Source organism: Gossypium arboreum, chromosome 4, assembly GCF_025698485.1.
Source record: "Gossypium arboreum isolate Shixiya-1 chromosome 4, ASM2569848v2, whole genome shotgun sequence".
In the NCBI taxonomy this organism is placed as follows: domain Eukaryota; kingdom Viridiplantae; phylum Streptophyta; class Magnoliopsida; order Malvales; family Malvaceae; genus Gossypium; species Gossypium arboreum.
In genome coordinates this window covers 93,507,920-93,533,131 of record NC_069073.1, presented here as the reverse complement: position 1 = coordinate 93,533,131, position 25,212 = coordinate 93,507,920, and the positions used below count along the sequence as shown (strand labels likewise).

The 25,212-nt window shown below is 33.3% G+C and overlaps 1 protein-coding gene across 1 annotated transcript; it reads left to right on the top strand.

Moving 5' to 3' along the window:
• The first annotated feature begins 10,610 nt into the window (after window positions 1-10,610).
• On the top strand, window positions 10,611-25,121 carry LOC108460718 (threonine dehydratase biosynthetic, chloroplastic-like). Its single transcript, XM_017760324.2, has 9 exons — window positions 10,611-11,377; window positions 11,926-12,105; window positions 12,188-12,457; window positions 13,492-13,698; window positions 14,411-14,659; window positions 14,771-14,841; window positions 24,213-24,330; window positions 24,418-24,552; window positions 24,648-25,121. The coding sequence occupies exons 1-9, from the start codon at window positions 10,916-10,918 to the stop codon at window positions 24,786-24,788; spliced, it is 1,833 nt and encodes a 610-aa protein (XP_017615813.1). The 5' UTR covers window positions 10,611-10,915; the 3' UTR covers window positions 24,789-25,121.
• The last annotated feature ends 91 nt before the right edge of the window (window positions 25,122-25,212 follow it).

Sequence of the window (25,212 nt, the reverse complement as noted above, 5' to 3'; positions counted from 1 at the left end):
TACCTTGGTATATTCCATATGTTAGGCATAATTTATCAACCATTTAACATATATGTAGCTACCATAGTATGCCATTACAATTATATCAAAAACAACCATTACTAGCCATTCCAATGGCTAGATTACAAACCATATATTTAAGCTATTTATGGCCAAGTTAGCCTATACATGCCATTATCCCAAAATGATTTTACTATATATATACCTAAAATAAGCTAGTGGATAGTGTGATGATGCTCCAATGATCTCCAATCTTTGCGAGCTTCCGAGCACTATAAAACAGGGAAATAAAATCTAGTAAGCATTACATGCTTAGTAAGTTCGTATAGCGAAAACTAAACTTACCAATCCTATTTATTAAATCTAATCAACTTGGAAAAATTGCCTAAACACATACATTCAATCAAACATGTTAGTCACAAAATTTCCATATACATCAAGTAAACATAGATAAGCTCATCATGAAATATTCTTTCAAGACATTATCATTTCATCTCATAATTCTCTCATCATGCCAAGAGTTTTGTCCGTTGAATTTGAAATTTCGATGGATACTCAAGTAGTACACTCAAGGTGTACAATTTAATAACCCGTCAATTCTTATTCAAGAGTACCTATTAGGGTATTTAATCAAAGAACACACTCTCGAGCCACATATCGTATTACAGGATTACCAGTCTAGGCTAAATCCTAGTTGTAACATATGCTCGAGAGGGATTATACCAGGATTACCCATCCGGGATAAATCCTTTTTATAACGAGGTCAATAAAGTTACTTGCCCGAGCTAAATCCCGTCAGCAACAAATGCAGGACCTCATTTATTTCGGGAAAGCACACATTTTCATCGGAATTCAATATTCAAACGGAATTTAACCCATTTTTCACCATTTCAAACATGTATTCAATTCTTCATTATAACCATCAAAAAGTTCACATCAATATAAGTCATATTCCATACAAACACAACATTTAATTTAACATATTTACATGCTCGATTAAGTTACACGAACTTATCTCGACACTTGTTCGCGTAAATAATCTACTAACCTGAAACTTTTTCTTTTCCTCGGTCTAACCTCAAATTTCTGTTGTCTGAATCTATATAAATAACTTTAATCATCAATTTCACACATTTCATATTCATTTGGACTCAATTTACATCCTAGGCAAAATTACCATTTTGGCTCCAACTCTTCCATAAATTCCAATTTTGTCCCTAGGCTCGGAAAATGAAATTCATGCAATTTATTCCCTATTCCAAGCCTAACCGAAATTTCAACATAAAATTTATAGCACATATTTTCTATAAATTTCATAATTTTTCATCAATTTTCACAACTTTACATTTTAGTTCCTAAATCATGTTTTCATCAAAAAACACTTTGTAAAAGTTGTTTATTTATCAACAACCTTTCATGTTGTACCATAAACTTTAAATTTTCAGCATATTCATCAATGTCCTAATTTCCATACCTTAATAACTTGTCAAATTGATCCTCCAAATAGATAGATTAAGCTATCCCGGTTTCAAACATATCAAAATTACTAAAAACGGGACAAGAAAACTTACCCAATTAAGCCATGAAAGTTTCTTATCTCTCTCCTAGGGTTTCCATAGAATTTTAGGGAAGATGATGAGAAAAAGAAGATGATATCTTTTATCATCTTTTTAATTAATTAAACATTTTTCAATTTTCAATTTAGTCCTTGCCCTTTTTCTAATTTTCCATGGATGAGTCACTAAAATATCTATATACTTTTCTTTAGTGGTCTAATTTCCATGTAAGGACCCCAAGTTTTGAATTCCATAGCTATTTAATCCTTCTAGCTACTAGAATTCAACTTTTGCATTTAATGTGATTTAGTCCATCCCATAATTAAGCACTTAATCGATAAAATTTTATTATCAGAATTTTCACATGACATTTCTAACATATTACGGACCACGTAAGAAAATTAAAATAAATTTTATTTTTGACTCAGATTTGTAGTCCCGAAACCACTATTCCGATTTCATTAAAATTGGGCTGTTACACATGCAGGATCTCAAGCCATCGGTACGGTAATTATCACCGGTACATATTACCTACTAAATGAACATCGGCTTAAGGCCTAATAATTAAACACCGACTCATAGCATGTTATATAAATCACCGGCTCAAAGCCTACTAACTAATCATCAGCTCAAAGCCTACTAACTAATCATCGGCTCAACGCCTACTAACTAATCACCGGCTCAAAGCCTGCTAATCAGTCACAAGCTCAAAGCCTGCTAACTAATCACTAGCTCAAAGCCTGCTAATCAGTAACATACTCACTATATCTATTTATTATTTATTTTCTAATCATACAATAGATAATAACAAAATTAAATCTAAATATAATAAAACATGTAATAGATAAAAGCCATTATAAACATAGAAATAGTAATACAAACTTATAGAGCATTATAGCTAATGATACGCAATGACGATTATTCGACAGCTTTTCCCTTCCCTCGTTTATCAACAGATTGGTCAATTTCTTGATCATGCAAATGAACAAGCCTAGCTGAAACTTCAAGCCTCTCCTTTTATGGAGTTTTCAGTTGAAAGAAAGTAAAAAAAAAAAAAAAGAATATGATAACCTTCGTTTATTTGTTTATGCATTTATTTGATTACTACTTTACCCTCAGTTAATTAACTTAAATTTCATCCTAACCTTGTCCAAAATTGTCCATTAACTATACATATGGTATATTTACCATCTAAGTATATTAATTTACATTTCCATAGCTATTTAACCTATTTAACTAATAAAACTTACTTTTGCAACCTTTACAATTTATTCCTTCTTAATTAATTAACTAAACATTAAAATTTCTTAAACAAATTATAAACATTAAATAAATATTTAAATGCTAACTCACTTGTCATAATCGTGTTCTCGAAACCATTGTTTCCAACACCACTAAAAACGGGCTATTATAGACTTATCATCTAGCTCATGCTTTCATCACATATTCGTTATAAAGGTTCTCTTTTCATAACATAGGTATATCCTCATTCAAGCATCACATGCAGGCATCTTTCATAGAATCAACATCTCACACCTGTCCTTATTTCTCAAATTAATCATTTAGAATAGAAGAGGTGAATATAGAAACATGTGGCCGCAAATACCAATAAGAGTCAGTTTAGAGACTCACCTATTATCCTCAAAGGTAGTTCAAACTCTAGACCTAAGTTTTAAGCTCAATTTGGTTAGTTCAATTTAGACATTTTTCTTATAATTTTTATATTTTTAAAATCCTGATAGTTCAAGCTAACCAACCCATGTTGAAATTTTTGGTACTATTAAAGATTTTGAGTGTTACCATTGTTGGATAGTTGAATTTTTTTGTGGTATTTAGATAGATTTTAAGCTTAGTATAAAAAAGGACTAAATTGTAAAGTCAATTGATGATTTTGTGCTATAGGTACCTTAATGCACAAATTGAGAAAATTTAGGGTGAAATTGAGAAATAGAAAGTCCTATAGGGACTCTAAAAAATTTGACATTAGGTTTGGGGGTTAAATGTGAAAGTTATGCTAGTCTCGATTTTAGGGACTAAATTAAATAATATGCAAAATTTGTATAACTTAACAATTGAATGCGAATTTGGCTATGTATTGTTAATTTATTATATTTTTTTTAATTTTTAGTTAATGACGACTTGAAATCCTCAAAAAAGAAAGGAAAAGACAAGAATGTCGATGTATAGCTTAGAGTTTACGGTTTGTGTTTCTATAATTTGAACTATCTTAATTGTTTCAATTGTTTCATTGCATTGTGTGGTAAGTTCGTAAGGTGAGTTATAATTGATTTAGTGAATTGAAAATTATGTGATTGGAATGGTTATTTGTATTAAGTTTTGAATTGAATAGATTTGAAAATATTAGATATTATTTGAAATGTGAAATTGTGCTAATGTTGTGATTAAACATGTTGTTATATATAGGTGGAAAATGGGATTGGTTGACTGTGATTATGAATTTGAAATGGAGAAATGTTTATAAATGAAATGTGAGAAACAATTACCCTATTAACTATTCAGGCAGGGTCAGGTATAATTGGCATGTCAAAGGATAGGAAGAGTTCAAAGCTTTACGACTACATGTCGGGGAGTGCTGGGCACCCCATTTGTTGGTTATATCGACTAGTGCTAGGCACATTTATTATCGATTTTATCTGCCAGCACATGGCACATTTCATTATTACAAATTTATTCGTCAGGCACTGAGTGCCAACTTGGTGTGTTGGTTGGATCCGTATATTTATTTGAGTTATGTTAATAGGAAAAATAAAAGTGGAAACCGAGATTACAACTTGTGAAATGAATTAAAATAAAGTTGAATGTGAAATTTTGATTGTATGTAATGAATCTTATGATGAAATGATACATTATTGTTGATTTTTCAATGAATTTGAGTTGAAAAGGTGATGATCCATGTTAATGTTTTGATTTGGGTTAGAAATTAAAGATATGAAAATGTGAAAGTAAATGGGAAATTGTGTATATTGTTCATTACATTTAACTTAAGCATTAGTATGTATCATATTATATTTAATATTCGATTATAGAAATATTACTGAGTTTTACTCAGCGTATGATTTGTTTTTCGTGTGTAGGTTAGGTACTTAAAGAATCGATTGTTGATCCAGCATCTAACGACAATCCTGAACTCAAGTGTTGGTGAATTGTTCTTTTTGGTCTTGGAATGTACCTAGGATGTTTTATGCTGATAATGACCAATTGTATCTTGTTAGCCTTTAAAACTATATATAAATATGTAAGTGTGATGGTAATGGTCATTTTGTTGATAACTTGATAGGTTGTTATGGTTTTGTAACACCCTACACCCGAGTCCTATGTCAAAACGGGACAAGAGGCATTACCACACTTAAACACGTTCATTCCAACTTTTTCGAATCATCAAGACTTGATAAATCTTAAAACTTTATATAAAGTCCTTAACATTTGCCTACGATACCTCAAACGTCCATTGGAAACCATTCAGGACCGGCTTGGGTCCTTAACCAACTTTAAAAAAATAACCTTTGAAATAGAGCACACGCCCATGTGGATGGGTGACACGTTCGTGCGGTCATTTAGACATGGCCATGTTAATGGCCCGTGTAACACACACGGCCTAAGCATCAATAGACACGCCCGTATCCTATGCCCGTGTGAATTAAATTCTAAATTCGAACCTACAGGGATTTTCACACGGCCTGACACACGCTCGTGTCTATGGTCTGTGTCCTTCACACGGCCATGACACGCCCGTGTCCTAGCCCGTGTCCAAAAACCTTGGCATTCTGTTTCTGATGTAAGCATCCAATAATGGGCACAAGGCCAAGGCATACGCCCATGGCCATAGGCCATGTCTTCCACACAGCTGAGACACACGGCCGTGTCTTTGCCCGTGTGTTTACTATCATGCATACTGACTTGAAACTTTTACGTGCAGGGGACACACGGCCGGACAACACGCCCATGGGGCTAGCCGTGTGGACAATATAAGGCTATTTACAAAGCCCTATGCCACCCTAAAACACAATTTAATACCAATCAGCATATCAAAATCTAACTTAATATGATTTATCAACCAACAACCATAGCTAAGACCTATATACATTTCATAAGTTCAACCAAGCCAACAATTTCACATTTGAAAAAGACTATCTTGCTTTCATATATTGGCTTACAATATTAGCCAATTTCATGGCCTTATACAAAATGAGTCAAATGCTAAAACAAGCCAACACCTTTGGCCCCAAAACAATGTGACACAAAAATAAAATCAAAAGTTCCCATAGATGCCATACTCAAAATGATGAAACTAATTATATCAAGTGCTTCAAGGATAGTGTGGCTGGCTTCTCCGACATAGGCGACAATCCTTGAACTACTTTGACGGCACTATAAGAAAATGGAAAGGAAATAGGGTAAGCATGGGAGCTTAATAAGTACATATATGTAAATAAGTGTAATTAGAAACACATTCATCAAACAGTGGTTTATCATACTCAAAGGATATATCATTTTAATCTCACTATCTTACTTTTCACTTATTCTATGCATACTTACTACATCTCATCACATACTAAGGTCTTCATTCTAGCGTTTAGTATACATACCTGCAATTACCTGTAAAATAACTCAAATTCATTCTCTCTATTGACATACCTTACTGGAAGTATCGTCAATCCATTCATTGAGTTACCCATTGAACACTCGGAAATACCAATGAATACTCGAATAGTTTACTCCTAAGTACTATACAAGTAGCCAAAGCTACCTCGTACTTTGTAATACTTGCATAATTGAGCTACTCATGGGCCTTTATACCAAGTTAGTACCCGGACCCTATAGCTCTATCATGTAATGCCCGCTCATTGAGCTACTCATGGGTATGCACACAAAGTCAGTACCCGAACCTACATTACATATTTCACTTATCTCATGAACTCAGACTCAACTCATGAGTTCAGACCACTCAATTTCTCATGACTTACCTTTTTATAACCTACACTATTTTCGAGGTTCAACGGAATCTCGTATCTAACCTGACGTTGTCGCACTTGTTCATAGCGTAGGTTACTCTTACCTCGCATTATTTATACTTTTATGACATCGAGTAAAATTATTATACATGGTAAAAAAATAAAACATTTAAAAGTAAGCTACAAGGACACGTTATTTACATATGTACTTACCTCGGTACAAAATGATAGGAACGAGCTTAATCCTTGTAAACTTTGTTCTTACCCCGATCAAGACCCGAATCAAGCTTCTCTTGATCTATATTGATAAAATTCATTCATTTCATCAGTATATCAATCTAGATACTCAAAAATTTATAATTGGGCAAAATGACCACTTTGCCCCTAAGTTTTCACAAAATGACCATTTTACCCCTAGGCTTGAAATTCGATTTTTATCACATTTTCTCACTAATCAAGCCTAGAAAAAATACTTTTTATACTAGAAGCAGTCCACAATTTTCATTATTTCATACATTTATCACCTATTTTACAACTTATGCAAAATGGTCCTTCGTTATGGTTTTCATGAAAACTTCTTCACAAAAGTTGTTTATTACCTATACAAGACTCATTTTTCTTCCATAAAAATTCAACAAACAACCTAAATACTCTCATGGAAAAACCCTATACTTTCAACCATTTTACAAAATAGTTCCTCCATTAGAAAGCTCATGCTACAAGGGTCTCAAAAGTATAAAAATATTTAAGAAAAGTCATCAAGATCACTTACTTGCAAAGGTTTAAAGTTGCTAAAATTTTAAATCTTAAAAACCCCTCTAATGGATAAAAATTTCGGTGGTAGGAGAAGAGAATGAAAAGATGAAGTCATTTTGTTTTATTCTATTCAATTAAGTCACCAAACCACCTAGACTTTTGACTTTTTGACCAACTTGGCCCCTATGGCCGGCCATTCTTCTAAAATTGGACTAATTGTCCTTTAAATACCTCCACATTATGATTCATGGAAAATTAACACCCTTAGCTATCAAAATGGGACTTTTGTACTTTATGCAATTTAGTCCTTTTTCGCAATTAAGCATGCAATTGCTAAAATAAATTCATCAAAATTTTCATGCACTCATATAATCATGTTATAACACATAAAATAATATCAAAAATATTTTCTCCTACCTCGGGTGAGTGGTTTCGAAACCACTGTTCCGACTAGGCCCAAAATCGGGCTGTTACAGGTTTTATGCATAATGTTTTCATAGATGAGAAAGTAACATGCTAGTCATTGTGTCTTGGTTGATGCTTGGGTTTGGTTTGATAGATAGTATGATTAGATTATGCCTTGGCAAGGAATTGGTAAGTTTCAAGCTTATACTTATGCTTTGCTTGAAAAGATGTGGCAGTACTAGTATTTAGGTTATAAAGCTTATATAAATCAAATGTAAATTGGTTGAATGGTTGTGTGCTTAGATGTTAGGCTAGTTTTGAATTGTTGATGAAGGTGCCATATAGGGCATATTTATTAGGCACTAGGTTAATCGATTTAAATGATGTTTTTAGCATGAATTTGGTGGTGTTTTTTTTTTTTTGAATTGGTTGAAGTATGATATAATTGGTTGCTTATATCATAAGTGAAGTAGGGATTTTAAGCTTGCTATGTAAGGCATTTCCATGTACACACGACCTAGTACACGACCGTGTGGCTTGTGAGTTTTGGTTGTTTTTTGTTGCACACAACCACAAAAAGTTACACGGTTTGCACACACGGCCGTGTGACCTATCCACAAGGCCGTGTGACCCATCCACAAGGCTGTGTGACCCATGCACATGACCATGTGGCCTATCTTACACGGGTTTGACTCTTGTACACGATTTTAGTGACACGGCCATATGGTTTTTCACACATGGGCTAAGTTTTCGTGCATGGCGACACGGCTGTGTGGCCCCTATATACAGATTTTTCCTTCCTTTTTAAATTTGTTTCAATTTAATCCCTATTAATTGCCTACTAGTTTTAACCTTTTGTAAGCTCGATAAATGGTTGATGCTCGATAATTAATTAATATTTTAAATTATAATTTTCTTGTAAGTGTTTTTTATTTGTTCGTAGCACCTCATTACTCAGGTTCGATGACTGGACTAGGTAAGGGGTGTTGCAAATGTCTTGGTCCCAGGATTGGTGAAGGTATCGCTATTCCAAAGCCCTGACATCGTGATACCCTTGCTTGGTGAAGTTTTCACGTGATTTTGGACCTTCGACCCTAAACCTACAACACTCAAATGAAGTTTAGGGCACCAAATGACACAATTGAGTCTCAAAATAAGTAAAAAAGAGATAATTTCACTTATTAAATAAAAAACCTAAAAACTAACAAAAACTACGTAAATGACACTATTGTACTTGAAAAAAGTATATGAGGAAAGCCTAATTTGCCATATTAAATTACAACAGATCAATGAGAATAGCGGAGAAAATCGTTTGGTTGAAAGCCAAAAAACATCAAGGATTCGCTTATATAGAAACATATGTACGATTTCGGTCTAAGGTATTGCTATAAATATCACAAACCAAATCGATTTTCAAAATTTTAAATTTCTATTGTGCAAAAAAACCGTTCTCAAACCGGATTTTTCCAACAAGATTAACTTTATTAATTTATTTATTGTTCAAAATATGATCACCAACTTAAAATGGTTCATAAAATGGTAGGCACCAACTTAAAAATATGAATAAATTGAATTTTTAATTATTTATACCATTTTTACTAACTTAGATTATTTAACTAAGTTCGTGTCATGAATTATTAAATACCAATTCAGATGGAAAAATAAAATAAAAAATTAAAAGAATAAACTTTATTGTAAGAATATTTATATATTTAATATTTTTATAATTTATTTTTAAATTAAATAGCTTAAATTATAATTTAGTTTCACTTTGGATAAATTACGCTTTTGCTCATTGTTTTTTTTAAATTATATTAGATAATTTACTTTAAATATAACTTAATTATTATTCATATATTACCATTTATAAGTCTTTTTTAAATTAATCTTATTTTTATTATTTTTATAATAAAAATCTTTTTATTACTATCAATTACTTTTTCATAAATTAATTTATTTATTAGTATAAAATTTTATAATAAAACATTCCAAATTTTTTTATTTATTTTAACAATGACATCTTTATTTGTTATAATTATTTTAATATAATATTTTCAATCTTCGTAATAAAACATATATTTTATATACTAATCATCTGTATTATTAATTTTTTAAAATTAAAATTTTATTTCTTTTAAAATAATTATATTAATAAATCTGATTAATTTATGCGTCACTAAAGGTGTGCATGGGTAGACTCAGACAAAATTTTAGGCCCATTTTTAGGCCCGAGCTTGGCTTCGACTCAAATATGAGCCTAAAATTTGTGCAAGCCCGACTTAAAATAAAATTGTTAAGTCTCGAGCTTGCCCGGTCCGCCCGACCCATATTAATTTTTTACCTTATTTCATTATATAAAAAAATTAAAATATAATAAATCAAATACATTTAAAAATATAAAACAAATATTAAAATAATAAACAAATAAAAAGTGAGACTAAAATAATTTTAAAAACAATACATAAATTGAAAATATAATAAAAAGTGGTTATATTAAAATTGAAAATAAAATGTAAATAATATTAAAATAATATATATATATTTAGTATATAATTCGGGCGGTCGGTAGGGCAAAAAAGTTTTACCCAAAGCCCGGTCCTATTTCTAAACGGGCCTCATTTTTTTGCTCAAACTATATTTCGGGCCTATATTTTTATCCGAATCCTCCTATTTTTCGAGCGGACCTTCGGGCTTGGCCGGATAACTTGACCCATGCATACCTCTATGCATCACACAAATATGCAAACTTATTATATATATTCAAACGGATCACATGATCTAAAATAAAATTAATAGAATTGTGTTGGTTAATTTTAATTTTTTTGTTAAAATAAAAACAAATTCCAACAGCAAATTACTTCAAAGCTGACCTAATAAAAAAAAGTTTAAAGCTTACCTAAAATAAGATGAAGCTAACTCCATATTTGTTTCCACGTAGCCCGTCTCTGGTTTGATGTTTCATTTAGAGGTCACCCGCAGTGAAGCGAAATCTCGTCCCATAAAGTGACAGCCTTTCGTCACCGAAACTACGTGGCGTTAATTTACAGGCTCCGTTTCTTCAACTCTAAAATTGCGCCAAAACGGAAGAGAGTACCCCACTCCAATTTTCTTCTTTCGGCCTATAAAAGGTACAAAATCCCTCCAAAGGGCAAAGCCGCCTCAACGCCTCACAAACACATCACGGTTTTATTACATAAAAGAAAAAGGAAGAAGAAAAAGGAACTGATGGAGGGTCTCCGCCTCGCGCCACCTCAACCGACGCTACTCCACCGCACAGAGACCGTGCTACGTACATCATTCATTGGGCCACACTTTACAAAGAAATGTATCGCCCATCGGATCAGAGTCTCTGTGTCAAAACCGACGGCTGAGGTCTCTTCCCCGACCCTTACTTCTAGCGAAGACACTGTCGCTTCGTCTCCGTCGCAAGGTTTCGTGGTGGCGCCTTCCGAGCGGCCGAGGGTGTCTGCCAATTCCCTGCAATATCCCTCAGGGTACTTAGGTGCGATTCCAGAACGTTCAGTGGACGAAGGAAACGGCGACGTGAAGAATGCGATGGAATGCTTAACGAATATATTGTCGTCCAAAGTTTATGATGTGGCGATAGAGTCGCCGTTACAATTGGCGACTAAGTTGTCTGAACGATTGGGTAATCAAGTTTGGCTCAAGAGAGAAGATTTGCAGCCGGTAAGAAAACTTTCCGTTTTTAAAAAATGGAACCTTTTTGTGCATTATTTAATGATTCCAACGTTCCTTTTTCTTTTAAATTTTGCACTCTTTTTGAAGTTGTAGTTTTTTGTTCTGCATTACATTTATTGAAATGTGATAGACTTCCTTGTCTTTATGGCTTTTGGTTTTTCATTTATAATGATATTTGTTTCTATGATTAATGGTGGTGGTGTCGGGAGATTGGGACATCTTATATTCTATGATTTTGCTTTTACTTATTTAAACCTTAGCGGAGTCTTTATTTCATCTTGGATTAGCGCTTTCTGTTTTTTAATTTATGTGCCCTCAGATACTTAGTGTTATGAGTAAGCATTCACATTTTGTTAGTTGAATTTTAGTTCTATCGTGGAGTGGAGTATGTTAATAACTTGCCAAAATGGAAACACTTTACTTTCTAGTTCATCGTATTTGAAATAGAGACCTGAGTACCTGACTTGTTTTTTTGCAGTTCCTTATTTTCCATATTATGATAAAGTGCTTACTTGTTTGATGTTCGGTATTTTCAGGTATTCTCTTTTAAGCTTCGTGGAGCTTATAATATGATGGCTAAGCTTACGAAGGAGCAGTTAGAAAAAGGGGTTATTTGCTCATCAGCAGGCAATCATGCCCAAGGGGTTGCATTGGCTGCCAAGAAGCTTGGTTGCAATGCTGTTATCGCTATGCCTGTCACAACTCCTGAAATTAAGGTATTTCTTTGTGAAATTTCTCGTATCAAATGTGCCGTCTGTAGGATTTTTTAATTTGAATGGTGGGTTTCTTTTTTTGCAGTGGCAATCTGTTGAGAGGTTGGGTGCAACTGTTGTTCTCGTTGGAGATTCTTATGATGAGGCACAAGCATATGCTAAAAAGCGGGCTAAAGAGGGAAGTCGTACCTTTATACCCCCTTTTGATCATCCAGACGTTATCATGGGACAAGGTACTGTTGGAATGGAGATTGTGCGCCAAATGCAAGGCCCATTGCATGCAATCTTTGTTCCTGTTGGTGGTGGTGGGCTCATAGCTGGCATTGCTGCTTATGTAAAGAGGGTTTCCCCAGAGGTATTTGGTTTCTTATTGTAAACATTACTATTGCATAATGTTGCGTGGGAGCTTGGAGTTCTTTCATTCTTTGTAGATGACAAGCGCTTGCCACTTCATATATTCAGTTTCCTTCCTTTTTTATTACTCTCGAGCCTTGAATCATCATATATATTTCAAGACTTGAAATTTCATTTGGTTTTTGTTAAAGGTGGGAATTTATTTTGTTGCTAATTGCTAGATAACTTGATCTGACCTTGGCAATTATGTTGACATATCATAATAGGCGTCCCTGGTCAGATGCTTAAGATCTTCATGGAAGCTGACTTAGGAAAGTTTTCAATTGACTGTTACGTATTGATGACAATTTCACCTTACAGACATAGATGAATTAGAATAGTTTAAGACTTAGAAGCATGCCTCATTTTCCAGTCTTTAGAAATTAATAGGTGAGCAAGCTTTTCTAACGCTACTTTATACTTTTTGCATTGCCTAATTTTAATTTGATACATAGCGCCTTTGATTAATTAATTATATTCAGAACTTTGTCTTGTTCAAACTCAGATAACTATAGGACTACCAATATGATTATATGCATTTGTAGAAAAAACTAGAGTGGACTTAAATTCTTGATATGTTGAACTCATGATCATGGTACATTGAGAATCTCTTAATACACTAGATGAAACTCGAAGGTTTTCTTATCTATTTTCAGCTCTAACGTGTTTTTTTCTTTTCATTTATGATCTTACAAGAGGCCTGCATCCAGCACACCTGTTACATCCTTGATTGAAACTTATGTTATACTGTTGGAAATTCACTTTTAGGGTTATTCCCCCCCCCCTTTTAGAAGTGAAAATTTGTTATCTTGTAGATTGCTTCAATTAGTGTGTTTTTCATGAAATGATTTAGAAACGAAATGTTTTAGGCAATTTGCGGTTTTGTTTTCTCTCTCTCTCTCTCTATTTATTTTTGTTTGAAATTATATGACTGAGCTTGTACGTTGTTGCATGACATAATTCATCCACATTACTTGCTGGTGTCTTAATATTCAGGTGAAGGTTATTGGAGTGGAGCCTTCTGATGCAAATGCAATGGCATTGTCATTGCATCATGGTGAAAGAGTGATGTTGGACAAGGTTGGAGGATTTGCTGATGGAGTAGCTGTTAAGGAAGTTGGTGTAGAAACCTTCTGTCTATGTAGAGAATTGGTCGATGGTGTTGTTCTTGTAAGCCGTGATGCTATTTGCGCCTCTATAAAGGTATGATTTTCATGTTCCTAAATTTGCATTGATTTGCTTTGGCTGATAAATATATATTTTTTCATCCCAATTGTTAAAATACAAAACGATAATCAATTTTTACATCTTCAGTTTCTCAAAATTTATTTTGCTTATACTTGAAAATGGATAAGGATGGAAAATAATTTATTAATCCAAGGTTAAGCTACAGAGATGTTATGAAAATTATCAATTAGATTCAATGTTTTCCATTGACCTTTTTCTATGCTTGGCCCCACCCACTGAATTGTTGACATATCATTTCATAAAATCTTAATTTGAAATGAAGTGTCAGGCTTTAAGTTTAAATGTGGTGTACCGTTGGTTTTATTCAGATTCTAGATGTTGTATTTTAGGAATTAGGATTTGCCTTTGGTTCTTCATATAAAGGTAACTTGGTTCTGGTTAGTTTCCTCGTAATTTGCATGTTTAACGTGAAATTATTCAATTTTAGATGCAGTTTTCTGGTGAGCTATTTTCCTTTTTGGGATACAATTTTTTCTCTAAATTATTTATTCGCAATCTTCTAGATGTTAGAAGCCCTTCTTATGATGCTTTTCTCTCCTTGTTTCTCTTTTCTTTGTTCGTTATGACTAAAATGATTGGTTTTCGTTGGATGACTGATGTACTCAATTAATTATCACACAGATTGTTTGAATGGTTAGGATTGACTGCTATAATGCTTGTGTTGCAGGACATGTTTGAAGAGAAGAGGAGCATTCTAGAACCAGCAGGTGCCTTAGCTCTTGCAGGAGCTGAAGCATATTGCAAATATTATGGTTTGAAAGGAAAGAACATTGTGGCTATAACTAGTGGCGCAAACATGAATTTTGATAAGCTTAGAGTGGTTACCGAACTGGCTAATGTGGGTAGAAAACAAGAGGCAGTTCTTGCAACCATTTTGGCAGAGAAGCCTGGAAGCTTTAAACAATTTTGTGAACTGGTATTTCCTTGCAAGTTAATATCTTTTAACTTATCTATAAAATTTCCACTTTCTTCATTTGTGTTACTAAATAACAGTATCTGATAACCCATTAACTATTGGGATTGACAGGTAGGACCAATGAATATCACCGAGTTCAAATATAGATGTAGTTCTGATAAAGCGGCTGTCGTTTTGTACAGGTTAGTTAGCATTTTTTGATGACAAGATAAAAGAAGATCATGCATTTGTATGTTATTTTTCTTTTGATGTTCTTTTGCATTTTAATAGTTGAAGGGATGTGATACGTTGCCATCTATACTTTCCTATTTTAGAAGATCACATGCATCTAGGAAAAAGCAGGTTTGTATGTCTTACATGGAGTTTGACTTAATCTTTGATCCCGTAGAGGAGATTGTAGTCTAAATAATGGGATGATTCACTCTACTAGGGCAACACATATCTCATGTTATCCTTAGTTATTGGCTTAATTGTAGTTTTAGCATCTTCTCATTTAGTGGCTTAACCGTAGTTTTCTTTCCTTGCAAATAACATAATCCCTTAGTTTAGGTTGTTAAACTCTAAATACTCCAAGGGGTTCTAGACTTAGGACCATCCTGAAATTACTAGTTAATATGTATTCGGATAGCCGTCCACTCTATACAAACTGCTTAAAGCAAATCTTTTCTATCTCATTTTCTTTTTCAATAAATTACTTAACTTTTGTAACACCCTTTACCCAGTATGGTTGTTGGACCCAAGCAATAAGGTGCTATAAAAAGTATCAAACATTTACAAACAATTTATAGATCAAAAATCTCAAAAAGGTATCAGTTTATCTCATACGAACGAGTATATCATTTATATCAATCAATTTCCAGTTAATATCGAGCTTATGGAAGATTAAAACTAAGTAGACAGCTATAGTGATCATTTTAAAATTAAATAAAAAAGGTGGGAAAATTTTGCAAACAGGGGACACACAGTCGTGTTCCCTAATTGTGTGCAAGAGCTAACCCATGTGAGATGGGTCACACGTCGTGTCATTGGACCGTATAATAAATTGTGGCCGTGTGCACCAAAATCACTTAAAAATTTATAGACCACACTGTCATGCCATAAGCCCGTGTATGGCACACAACCATGTCTTAGGCCGTGTATATATGAAAATACCTTTAATGCAAGCTTAAAATCCCTACTTTACTCATGACACAAGCAACCAAATTTACCATACTTCAACCAATTCAAAAACACCAAATTCATGACCAAAACATCAATTAAATCAACCAACTTAAGTGCCTAATCAATATGCTATAATTGACACCTCAACTAACAATTCAAAACTAGCCAAACATGGATGCATTCAACCATTTCACATTTGCTTTCATATTACCCTTATAACCTAAGTACTTGTAATAGCAAACCTTTTCAAGCAGAGCATAGGTATAAATATCAAACTTACCAAATCATCTCTAAGGCATAACCTAAGCATACCATCCATCATACTATTTCCAAGCATCAACCAAAACACATCACATAACATGATATTTTCTCAACCATTAGAACATTAGGCATATAACACAAGCAACATATCAAGACATCAACAACATATCTATTATCATCATATGTACCAAAATGCCAACAATATGCAAAATGGTCATAATAACCAAAAGACTTCTTAGGTACATGTCAAGACCCAAAATGATCACATCATTCGCCAGAATATACCTAATCTACGCACGGAAAATAAAATTGTACGTCGAGTATAACTCAATGATGTTTTTATATTAGAATTTTAAATCATAATATAAATCAAGTAATGCATGAATCAACAAAAGCAAGTTAAAATGCAAATTAATATGACTACTTACATGTCACAATATATAACTCGTTATACAATCAAATTTTACATTTTGAATCTATAATTTGATATCCACTAATCATCCTTGTTTCAATTTATAATAATGAATTTCTCAATTTCACAACATAATTTTATCAACCAATCATCAAATCACATATGTTTTAGCACAACTCATCACAAATAAACTTCAATTGTACAATTATAACAATATACCATATTTTCGAATTTATTCAATTTAGTCCTGATCAATAAATTAAATCGAATCGATTTAATTCAACTTGTTCTATCATTTTTAGCTTACCTTGTGTTATTACCATGCAATGCAATTCATAAATGCAGTAATTAAGAAAGTTCGGGTTATAGAAATACAAACCGTAAACTTCAAGCTATTTTTCGATGACTTTATTTTTTTCTTTCCGTTTTGAGGATTCCAAGTCGACGTTAGTTACGAATTAACATAAATACATATCATTTTCACATTCAATTGCTAATTTATGTAATTTTTGCATTTTATTCGATTTAGTTTCCTAAATCGAGACTAACATAATTTTCACATTTAACCCCCAAATCTAATGTCGTATTCACTAGAGTCCCTATAGGGCTTCCTATTTCTCAATTACATTTCAAGTTATGTATTTTAGTCCCTATTACACATCATCAGTTAACTTTACAATTTAGTCATTTTTCTATATTAAACTTAAAATCTATTAAAATATCACCAAAATTTTAAACTATCTAACAATGGTAACATTCACAATCTTTAACAGTATTGAAAATTATGACATGTGTCAGCTAGCTTGGATTATTGGGATTTCGAAAACATAATATTTACAAGGAAAAGACTAAATTATACTAACCAAAACAGAGTTTGAAACCTTGAAAAACTTAGTCGTGCGTCTTCTTCCATTCTCTTAAGCTTTGAATTTTTGGAAAGTGAATAGCGAAGTTGTTTTTCTCTTACTCTCCATTAATGTAAATGTGTTTTATTTCTTATGTTTTATTTAATTTAATTTAATATTATATTATCCAATATATTTATTTTTAATGCTTCATTACGTCCACTACTAATGATTCATTGGTCTAATTGTTTCAAAAGTCCCTTAGTCATGTTCTACAATAATAGTTAATAACAATTGAAATTTTAACACTTTTACGATTTAGTTCCTACACGAAAATTAAGCATTAATTCCATGAATTTTATTGACCGAAAATTAATTCACTTCTATTAGTACTCTGTAAGATATTTAATAATAATATTTACGATTCTGATTTACAAAAACAAGGTTTTGAAGCCACATTTTCTAATACCACTAACTTTCGGGTCGTTATAGCTTTTCTTTTCTATCTCGTTGTTGATTATCTCTATTGAGAAATTCAATCCTTATCATTTTGGTATCAAAGCAAAATGACCATCATGGTTAACACTGGATTATCTGATCTCCGAAATGATCCATCCAACTCAAACACTAATCCACCAACCAATTCAAATTTTGATTCCATTGCCCAACAATTAAGTGCCATCGCTTTTAAATTAGACGTCCTAAACTTGTTAGCAGTAGAATTAGTAGTATTAAATGCTTGAGCCAATGGGATCCCTCTTCCAAATAATAAAAAGACAATGACTGATGATAGTGATTGCAGGAACTAAAGTTGGCATTGCCTTTATATATCTCAAAGGTGATGTCCTCGACTTATTTTCTTGGATCAACTAGGAGCAAACTTTACTATAATAGAAGGAGCTTTTGATGGCATTGCAAGAAAACTATGGTCGGTCAAAGTTCTAAAATCTTGATGAACATCTTTGTAGTATATAACAAATAAGATCTCTTTGAGAATATAGATAATAATTCTCCAAAAGATCTTTGCTAGTCACAAAATTAGGTCGATCATTGCCTTTTAGGCGTGCTTTTGAATAGCCTAAAGAGGTGCTAAAGGTTGATGTTAGGATTCAGTAGCTGAAAAATGTCTACAAAGACATCAATTTGGCCATTCTATTTGTGGCCAAGCTAATCCCAAATTGTAGCAACAAAAGGCTTGATTGGACCATATCCAGCTGTACCAACCTAAAGCTTGAAAACTCATTTACGCAAGCTTTACAACCTTGGGATAACACTTCTCTCTCGGTTGTTCTTGCTAATTAAGAGTTAATTTTCAGATTATGCATGCTACGGCTGAATCCTTGCAAGCACAATCTTTTGGATCTAAACAACAAAATTGATTGAACAAGTGTCTTTGTTCTTGGTCTAACGAGAAAATTGCACCAAGACATCGATGCACACCCAGAAGTTTTTCTCTCATGGAGATTGTAAAAGACCAAGAAAACTTTGATGAGATACTAGATGTCGAGGTGTGACAGCCACAGTTGACATGGTTGAGATTTCCTTGCTTACCATTTTGGGCAATTCTTCAATTGCTACGTTGAAGCTTCGAGGAAAATTGGACTTTGTGAAGTTATCATATTGGTGGACACTGGCTCAACCCAAAAATTCATCTCTAATGCTATAGTTGAAGAACTTGCAATTCTAATATGTTATATAGACTTTTAGGCAATGATTATGTACATGATATTAGGCTTAATTCTAGGATAGAATTTGGTTTGATTCCTTTAAATTTCCTTCCTCTTTTAGACTATTTGGAATATTTGGCGACTTGAAGACTGCATGATTCTCATGTGTCTGCGAAAGCTTCACGAGCCTCCTTCACATGCCGACGCATGGGACATCACATGTTCATCAGTTTTTTGCGTAGATATTGACTCACTGTCCTGACTCAAGCCTAGTGGTTGGGTGTTTGATTGGAGGTGACGCTAAAAGAGTTTTGGTGTTTTTGGGGTTTTTTTTTTTCATTACTGTTTGCACACTGATTAGAGCCCATTTTCTTGCTGTTTGGTTCAATTTGTTGGGTAATTATAATTTCATCTCTATTTGAGTGGCATTGGGATAATTAGTTTTTGAAGGCTTTGTAGGTGGGTCATCACAGTATTTTGTGTCAATCTTCGGCCTTGATTTGGCAAATTTAGCGAAGTAGTTCAAAAGTTTTGGCTCGAAAAAAGCAAATGTGACTACTTAGCCTTCTATAGACAACCAATACTTGGCATTATTCTTCTTGTGGTATATGTTGATAACATCGTCATTATAGGAGATGATGTAGCAAGAATCTCTCCTATCAAATCTTTCTTCTATATCGATTTTTACATGAAAGATTTGAGGTAGTTGAAGTATTTATTGGGGGTAGAAGTCACAAGGACCAAAGGGAATTTTTCTATTTTAGAGAAGTACGTTCTTGATGTACTTAACAGATACTTGAAAGTTGGCTGCAAAACCTTGCAGTACTCCAACGATACCTAATGTGCATTTTACAAAAGATGATAATGATCTTAAGAGATATAAGGTGGTAGTTAAGAAATTAAACTTCCTCATTGTAACTTGTTCAGATGTTGCATTTGTCGTAAGTAATGTTGAGACAATTTATGTCCACATAATCAAGCATTGGGCAAGGTTATTTTTGCAGATGTTGATTTTGTTGAATCTATGATTGATAAAAGGTCTACTACTGTATCATGAATGAGTAAGAAGTAGAATGCTGTATTTCTATTGAGGTTGAAACCAGAGATAAGGCTATGACACAATTTACGTGTGAAGACATGTGGATATAACATCTGTTAATTGAAATTGGATTGAAGCATACATCACTAGCAAAACTTTGGTACCATAATTAAGTTTCTGTTCATATTGCCTCGAAATGAAACTATCATGAAAGAATCAAACTATTAACATCTGTTAATTGAATTGGATTGGAGCATACACCACTAGCAAAATTTGGGTGCCATAATTAAGTTGCTCTTCATATTGCCTCGAAATCAATCTATCATGAACGAATCAAAGCATCAAGGTCAACTATCACTTGTTCACTGGCTATGTGAAGTCAAGAGAACAACTTGTTGATTTGTTCACAAAGGTATTGAATGGTAATCGAGTTGGCTACCTATGTAACAAGCTGGACATGATCAACATTTACGCTTTAGATTAAGTGGAAGTGTTACAAATTCTTAAGCAGAGATTATGTATATGATATTACACCTAATTCTAGTATAGGATTTCATTTGACTTGTTTTACTTTTTTCCTACTTTTAGACTATGTCAACGTGTATATATAGGCTCACCATAGAGATGAAATCCAACAATTTTCTATTCGTCTCTTCTATTGTTTTCATAATCAAACAAATCCTCCTTTTTAGTGTATAAATTGATATGGTGAAATCATTAGTTGTGCAATTGAATTTGCAAAGATCTTTTTGTGCAATTGCCAAGCCTATCACACAAGACTTCTAGCAATCTTTATTGGTGACACGAATTTGGTTTTGGGGATTTAATGGTTAGCATCTTTGAACTCAGTTCAGGCAAATAGGAATGAAATGTTCATGATTTTCTTGATGGCAAGCCATATAAGTTGCAAGGAGTTTCAACCAACCAATCAAATAACATCCCTTTCTAATAGAATTTCTAAGATGCTAGATAATACCTTTGAATCTTCATCTCCTATTCAATCTCTTCTTCAAGAGTTTGCACCAGTTTTCATCGAATCTGCTGGGTGAGTAAATTTCGATTCAATTCGAAAAATCGAAAAAAATTTAAATTTTGAGTTAATTGAATCAAGTTATTTGAATTATTCTACTTGAATTTCACAATTTGAATAATAAATTGGTGTAAATACCTTTTTGGTTCCTGTCAACTTGAAAATAAACAAATTAGTCTCTCTCACCAAAAGTTACAAAAAGAATTTAAAATAATTTTCAAAATTCAAAATTTATATTTTTCAAATAATTATAAAAATATAAAAAAAGTTTAAGATTTTAATTTTTTTAAATAATAATTTTGGGACCTAATTAATTATTCAAATTTATGATACTCAAGTAAATTTTTTTTATTTTGCTTTGAATTTTTTGTCAAATATATATGATTTCAAATTTATGTGCTCTAATATGAAATTAGTTATATTGTAACAATATTTTTATTTGACATGTTTAATTTTTTAATTTAACTCGAACAATTTCACTTGATTAGATTCGACTTGACTCGAATTTTATTTCATTCGAATCGATTCGATAAAAATTCAAATTGAGTTAGGATAATAAAATAAGACTCGCAAACTCGATTAACTTGAAATTTTTTCACTCAATTCTATCAAACTCACATTCCTAGAATCTGCATCCCACCTTGACAAATGTCACACCCCAAATCTAAGACCATATCACTAAATTCGCATTCACCCTTCATACATTTACAAAATAACTTTTTGCTCTCATTTAAGACATTATGAATTTGTGGATATGCTTTTTGGCCGCTCCAATGCCACTTTCCGAGCTACCATGAATGATTTGTTTCTACCATACCTCTTCAAGTTTTTTTCCTTATGATATTTTGATTTATAGTTCTAGTAGTCAGCAACACCAAGATCACATCTATGTTACCTTGCAGTTGCTTTCCATCAACTCATTCTTTGCCAATTCAAAAGAAGTGTTTATTTGGGTAGATACAAATTGGTTTTTTAGGCCATGTGGTATCCTAGAAAGGCGTGGTTGTTGATCCATGAAAAAAACCGAGTAGTATTGCAACGATCAACCCCACAAAATATGGAAGGACTTAGAATTCTAGGGACTTTCGGATTACTACGCATGATTTGTGCAAAACCATGGCATCATTGATCATCCTTTTTATTGGATTCACAAAAAAAGACTGTTTCACTGGTCACCTACTAAAGAAGTTGCCTCCAACCAACTGATAGAAGCATTAACTATGGTAGTAGTGTTATGTTTACCTGATTTCTCAATTCCATTTATGTTAAATGTGATGCTTCGATAGCTGGTGTTGGAGTAATTCTTTTACAACAAGATCATCCAATTGCCTATTTCAGCAGGCGTCTTTCTTTTTATTAGATTAAATATACTTGTGATCGAGAATTATTAGTGCTGGTTCTAGCTTTACAAAAACGGCACATTTTTTCTTTTGAATTCCCATTCTTTTGTTAAGGTTGATCATTGCAGCTTGTAAGTTTCTCCTCGACTATAGAATTTCAACTAATGAACAATGATGGTTCCCATTGATTTCCACAAGTTAGCAGTTCCCATGGATTTCACAAGTTACAAGAAGCTCTTCGAGGCTAAACAAATCATGGAACAACTCACTAAAGACCCATCTGCAGATTCTAACTTTCAAATGACTGATCAACCCCTTCTATAGATCTCGATTAGTAATTCTTGATTCTCCCACTATAAAAGATAAAATTTGGCGGAAGCTCACAATATGCTTATGGGCTGTTTACTTAAAAACACTTAAAAGGTGTCAACCAATTTTTTCTGGCTACAACTTGAATTGGGATGTGAATTTTTATTCAAAATTGCTTGGCTTACTAGTAGAACAAGTATCAATCTCTTGCTCTAACCAACCTGTTGCAACCCTTGATTATCAATCTCTGGCTACAGCTTCTTCTTTTTTTTTCTTCTGCAAGGCAATAAGGATAAAAAACACCTGATTAACTTTGTTTTGTCTTTTACTGTTTTCATTTGATATACCTTTACTACTAAGAGGGGAATTATATCAAACTTTATACTTCTCATTTTTGACCATTCAACAAGAAGAATTGACCATGAAGAAACCATACATATTGACCAATAAAAAATTTGCATGTTATGCAGATAAACTAGATTAGACTTTAGAGTTTACTATATATCTTAAGCTTTATATATTATATATACACAGACTTGCAAGAACTCAGACATGTGTATATTTCACTACTCAGGCTACCGCCTTTTTTGCACCTGAGACAATTTAAGGGCTCTAGTGCCTAGAATGCGCCTTGCGCCCTTGACAACACTAGTGACACGAATTGCAGCTGCCTTCGTCATCTAAAGTCCATCCTATCTTTCATGTGTTACTTCTCCGTCCTGCTAGAGAAGATTTCAAAGTCACAACACCCGCTCCTCTACCCATCAATGTTGATTGGGAATTGATTGTAGAATCAGAATATATATAGCATATCATTGGTTTTAGAACTCAGGAGGTCCTACGCTTGAATTACTTGGCTTCATCACTCATAGAGGAGGTGAGTTGGGAATCTTGCTGATCAGTTTCCATCCTTCTGCCTTGAGGACAAGGCAAAATTGCAAGACGGTGAATAAATACAGTACCACCTATGCTTACCTATTTTAGAAGATTACGTGCATGTGGGAAAAAAGCTGGCTAATATGTCTTACATGGGGTTTGACTTAACCCTTGATCCTATAGATAAGATTGTGGCCAGAATGATGGGATGATTCGCTTTACAAGTTCAACACATCTGTATCTTCTCTGGTTAATGACTAAATTGTAGTTTTGATGTCTTCTCCTTATTTAGTGGCTTAATTGGAGTTTACTTTCCTTTCAAATAACATAGCCTTTAGACTAAAAATAAATTAAGGGGTTCTAGATATAGGATCATTCTGAAATTACTAATTCATTTGTATTGGGAGAGTTGCCCACCCCAAAAGGACTGCTTATTGGAGAAATAGTGTTTTAGATTCTTGCATTACCTTCTTCAATAAGTTACTTGTCTTTTCATTTCCATCTCTTTGATTTTTTTCTAATGAGAAATTCAGTCCCAATCAAGATGATTTGGTAGTCTGAAATATGTGAACTGAAGTGAGGGCATTATATTATCTGCCATGAGTGTTTGCAGTGTCGGCGTTCACATGGTTTCTGACCTTGAAGCAATGAAGCAGAGGCTGGAATCTTCTCAACTTAGAACGTACAATCTTACAGCAAGTGATTTGGTTAAAGATCACTTGCGTTATTTGGTAATTACTAATTTTAACAAAATTTCCCTCCTTTGTGGTGATTGTATATTTGCTGTCTTTGTTAATTCTTTTAATCATCTCTTTCAGATGGGAGGCAGATTGAATGTAGAAAACGAGGTTCTATGCCGATTTGTTTTCCCGGAGAGGCCTGGTGCTTTGATGAAGTTCTTAGGCACATTTAGTCCACGGTGGAATATTAGTTTGTTCCATTACCGCGGTCAGGTTAGCATCCAAGAAAAACTTTGCTGAGAACTTTCAATTCTAATGGGTTGTGCTTTAGAACAAGACATTAATCCTGATTTTATTTCATCCAACAGGGTGAAACAGGAGCTAATGTGTTGGTCGGAATTCAAGTTGGGAAGAGCGAGATGGAGGAGTTTATACAAAGATCGGAAAGTCTTGGATACGAGTATGTATTGGTAACCAACGACAGCAATTTCCAACTTCTGATGCATTAGTTAAGAAATAGAATATGTAGTTCCCAATAAGGTTTAAGGTCTTGGTTTTTCTTGCATTGGACTAAAAACTTTCAGACTTATATGTACCCAATAATATATGAGCTTCATGATTTAAATATCGAATTAGAGGTCAGTCAAACCAGTGAGATCTCCATTGGTTTAATTTTGTATATAGTTTTGAGCAGTGGACGCCATGTTACTAGAAATTTGCATATGTATCATATATGTAAGGTAGTAAAGCTCAAGAGGTAGGAGCCAACTTCTTAGCTTCTGGTTCCTTTGAATATGTACAGGCCAACTCTACTAAAACAATTATTTATTCAAACAAAACAATTCAAGCTGTCTTTGTCCATAATGAAATTACTTTAATTGTATTATTAATTATTAAATCAAAATATTTAAAAAAAACTGTTTACAAGGCATA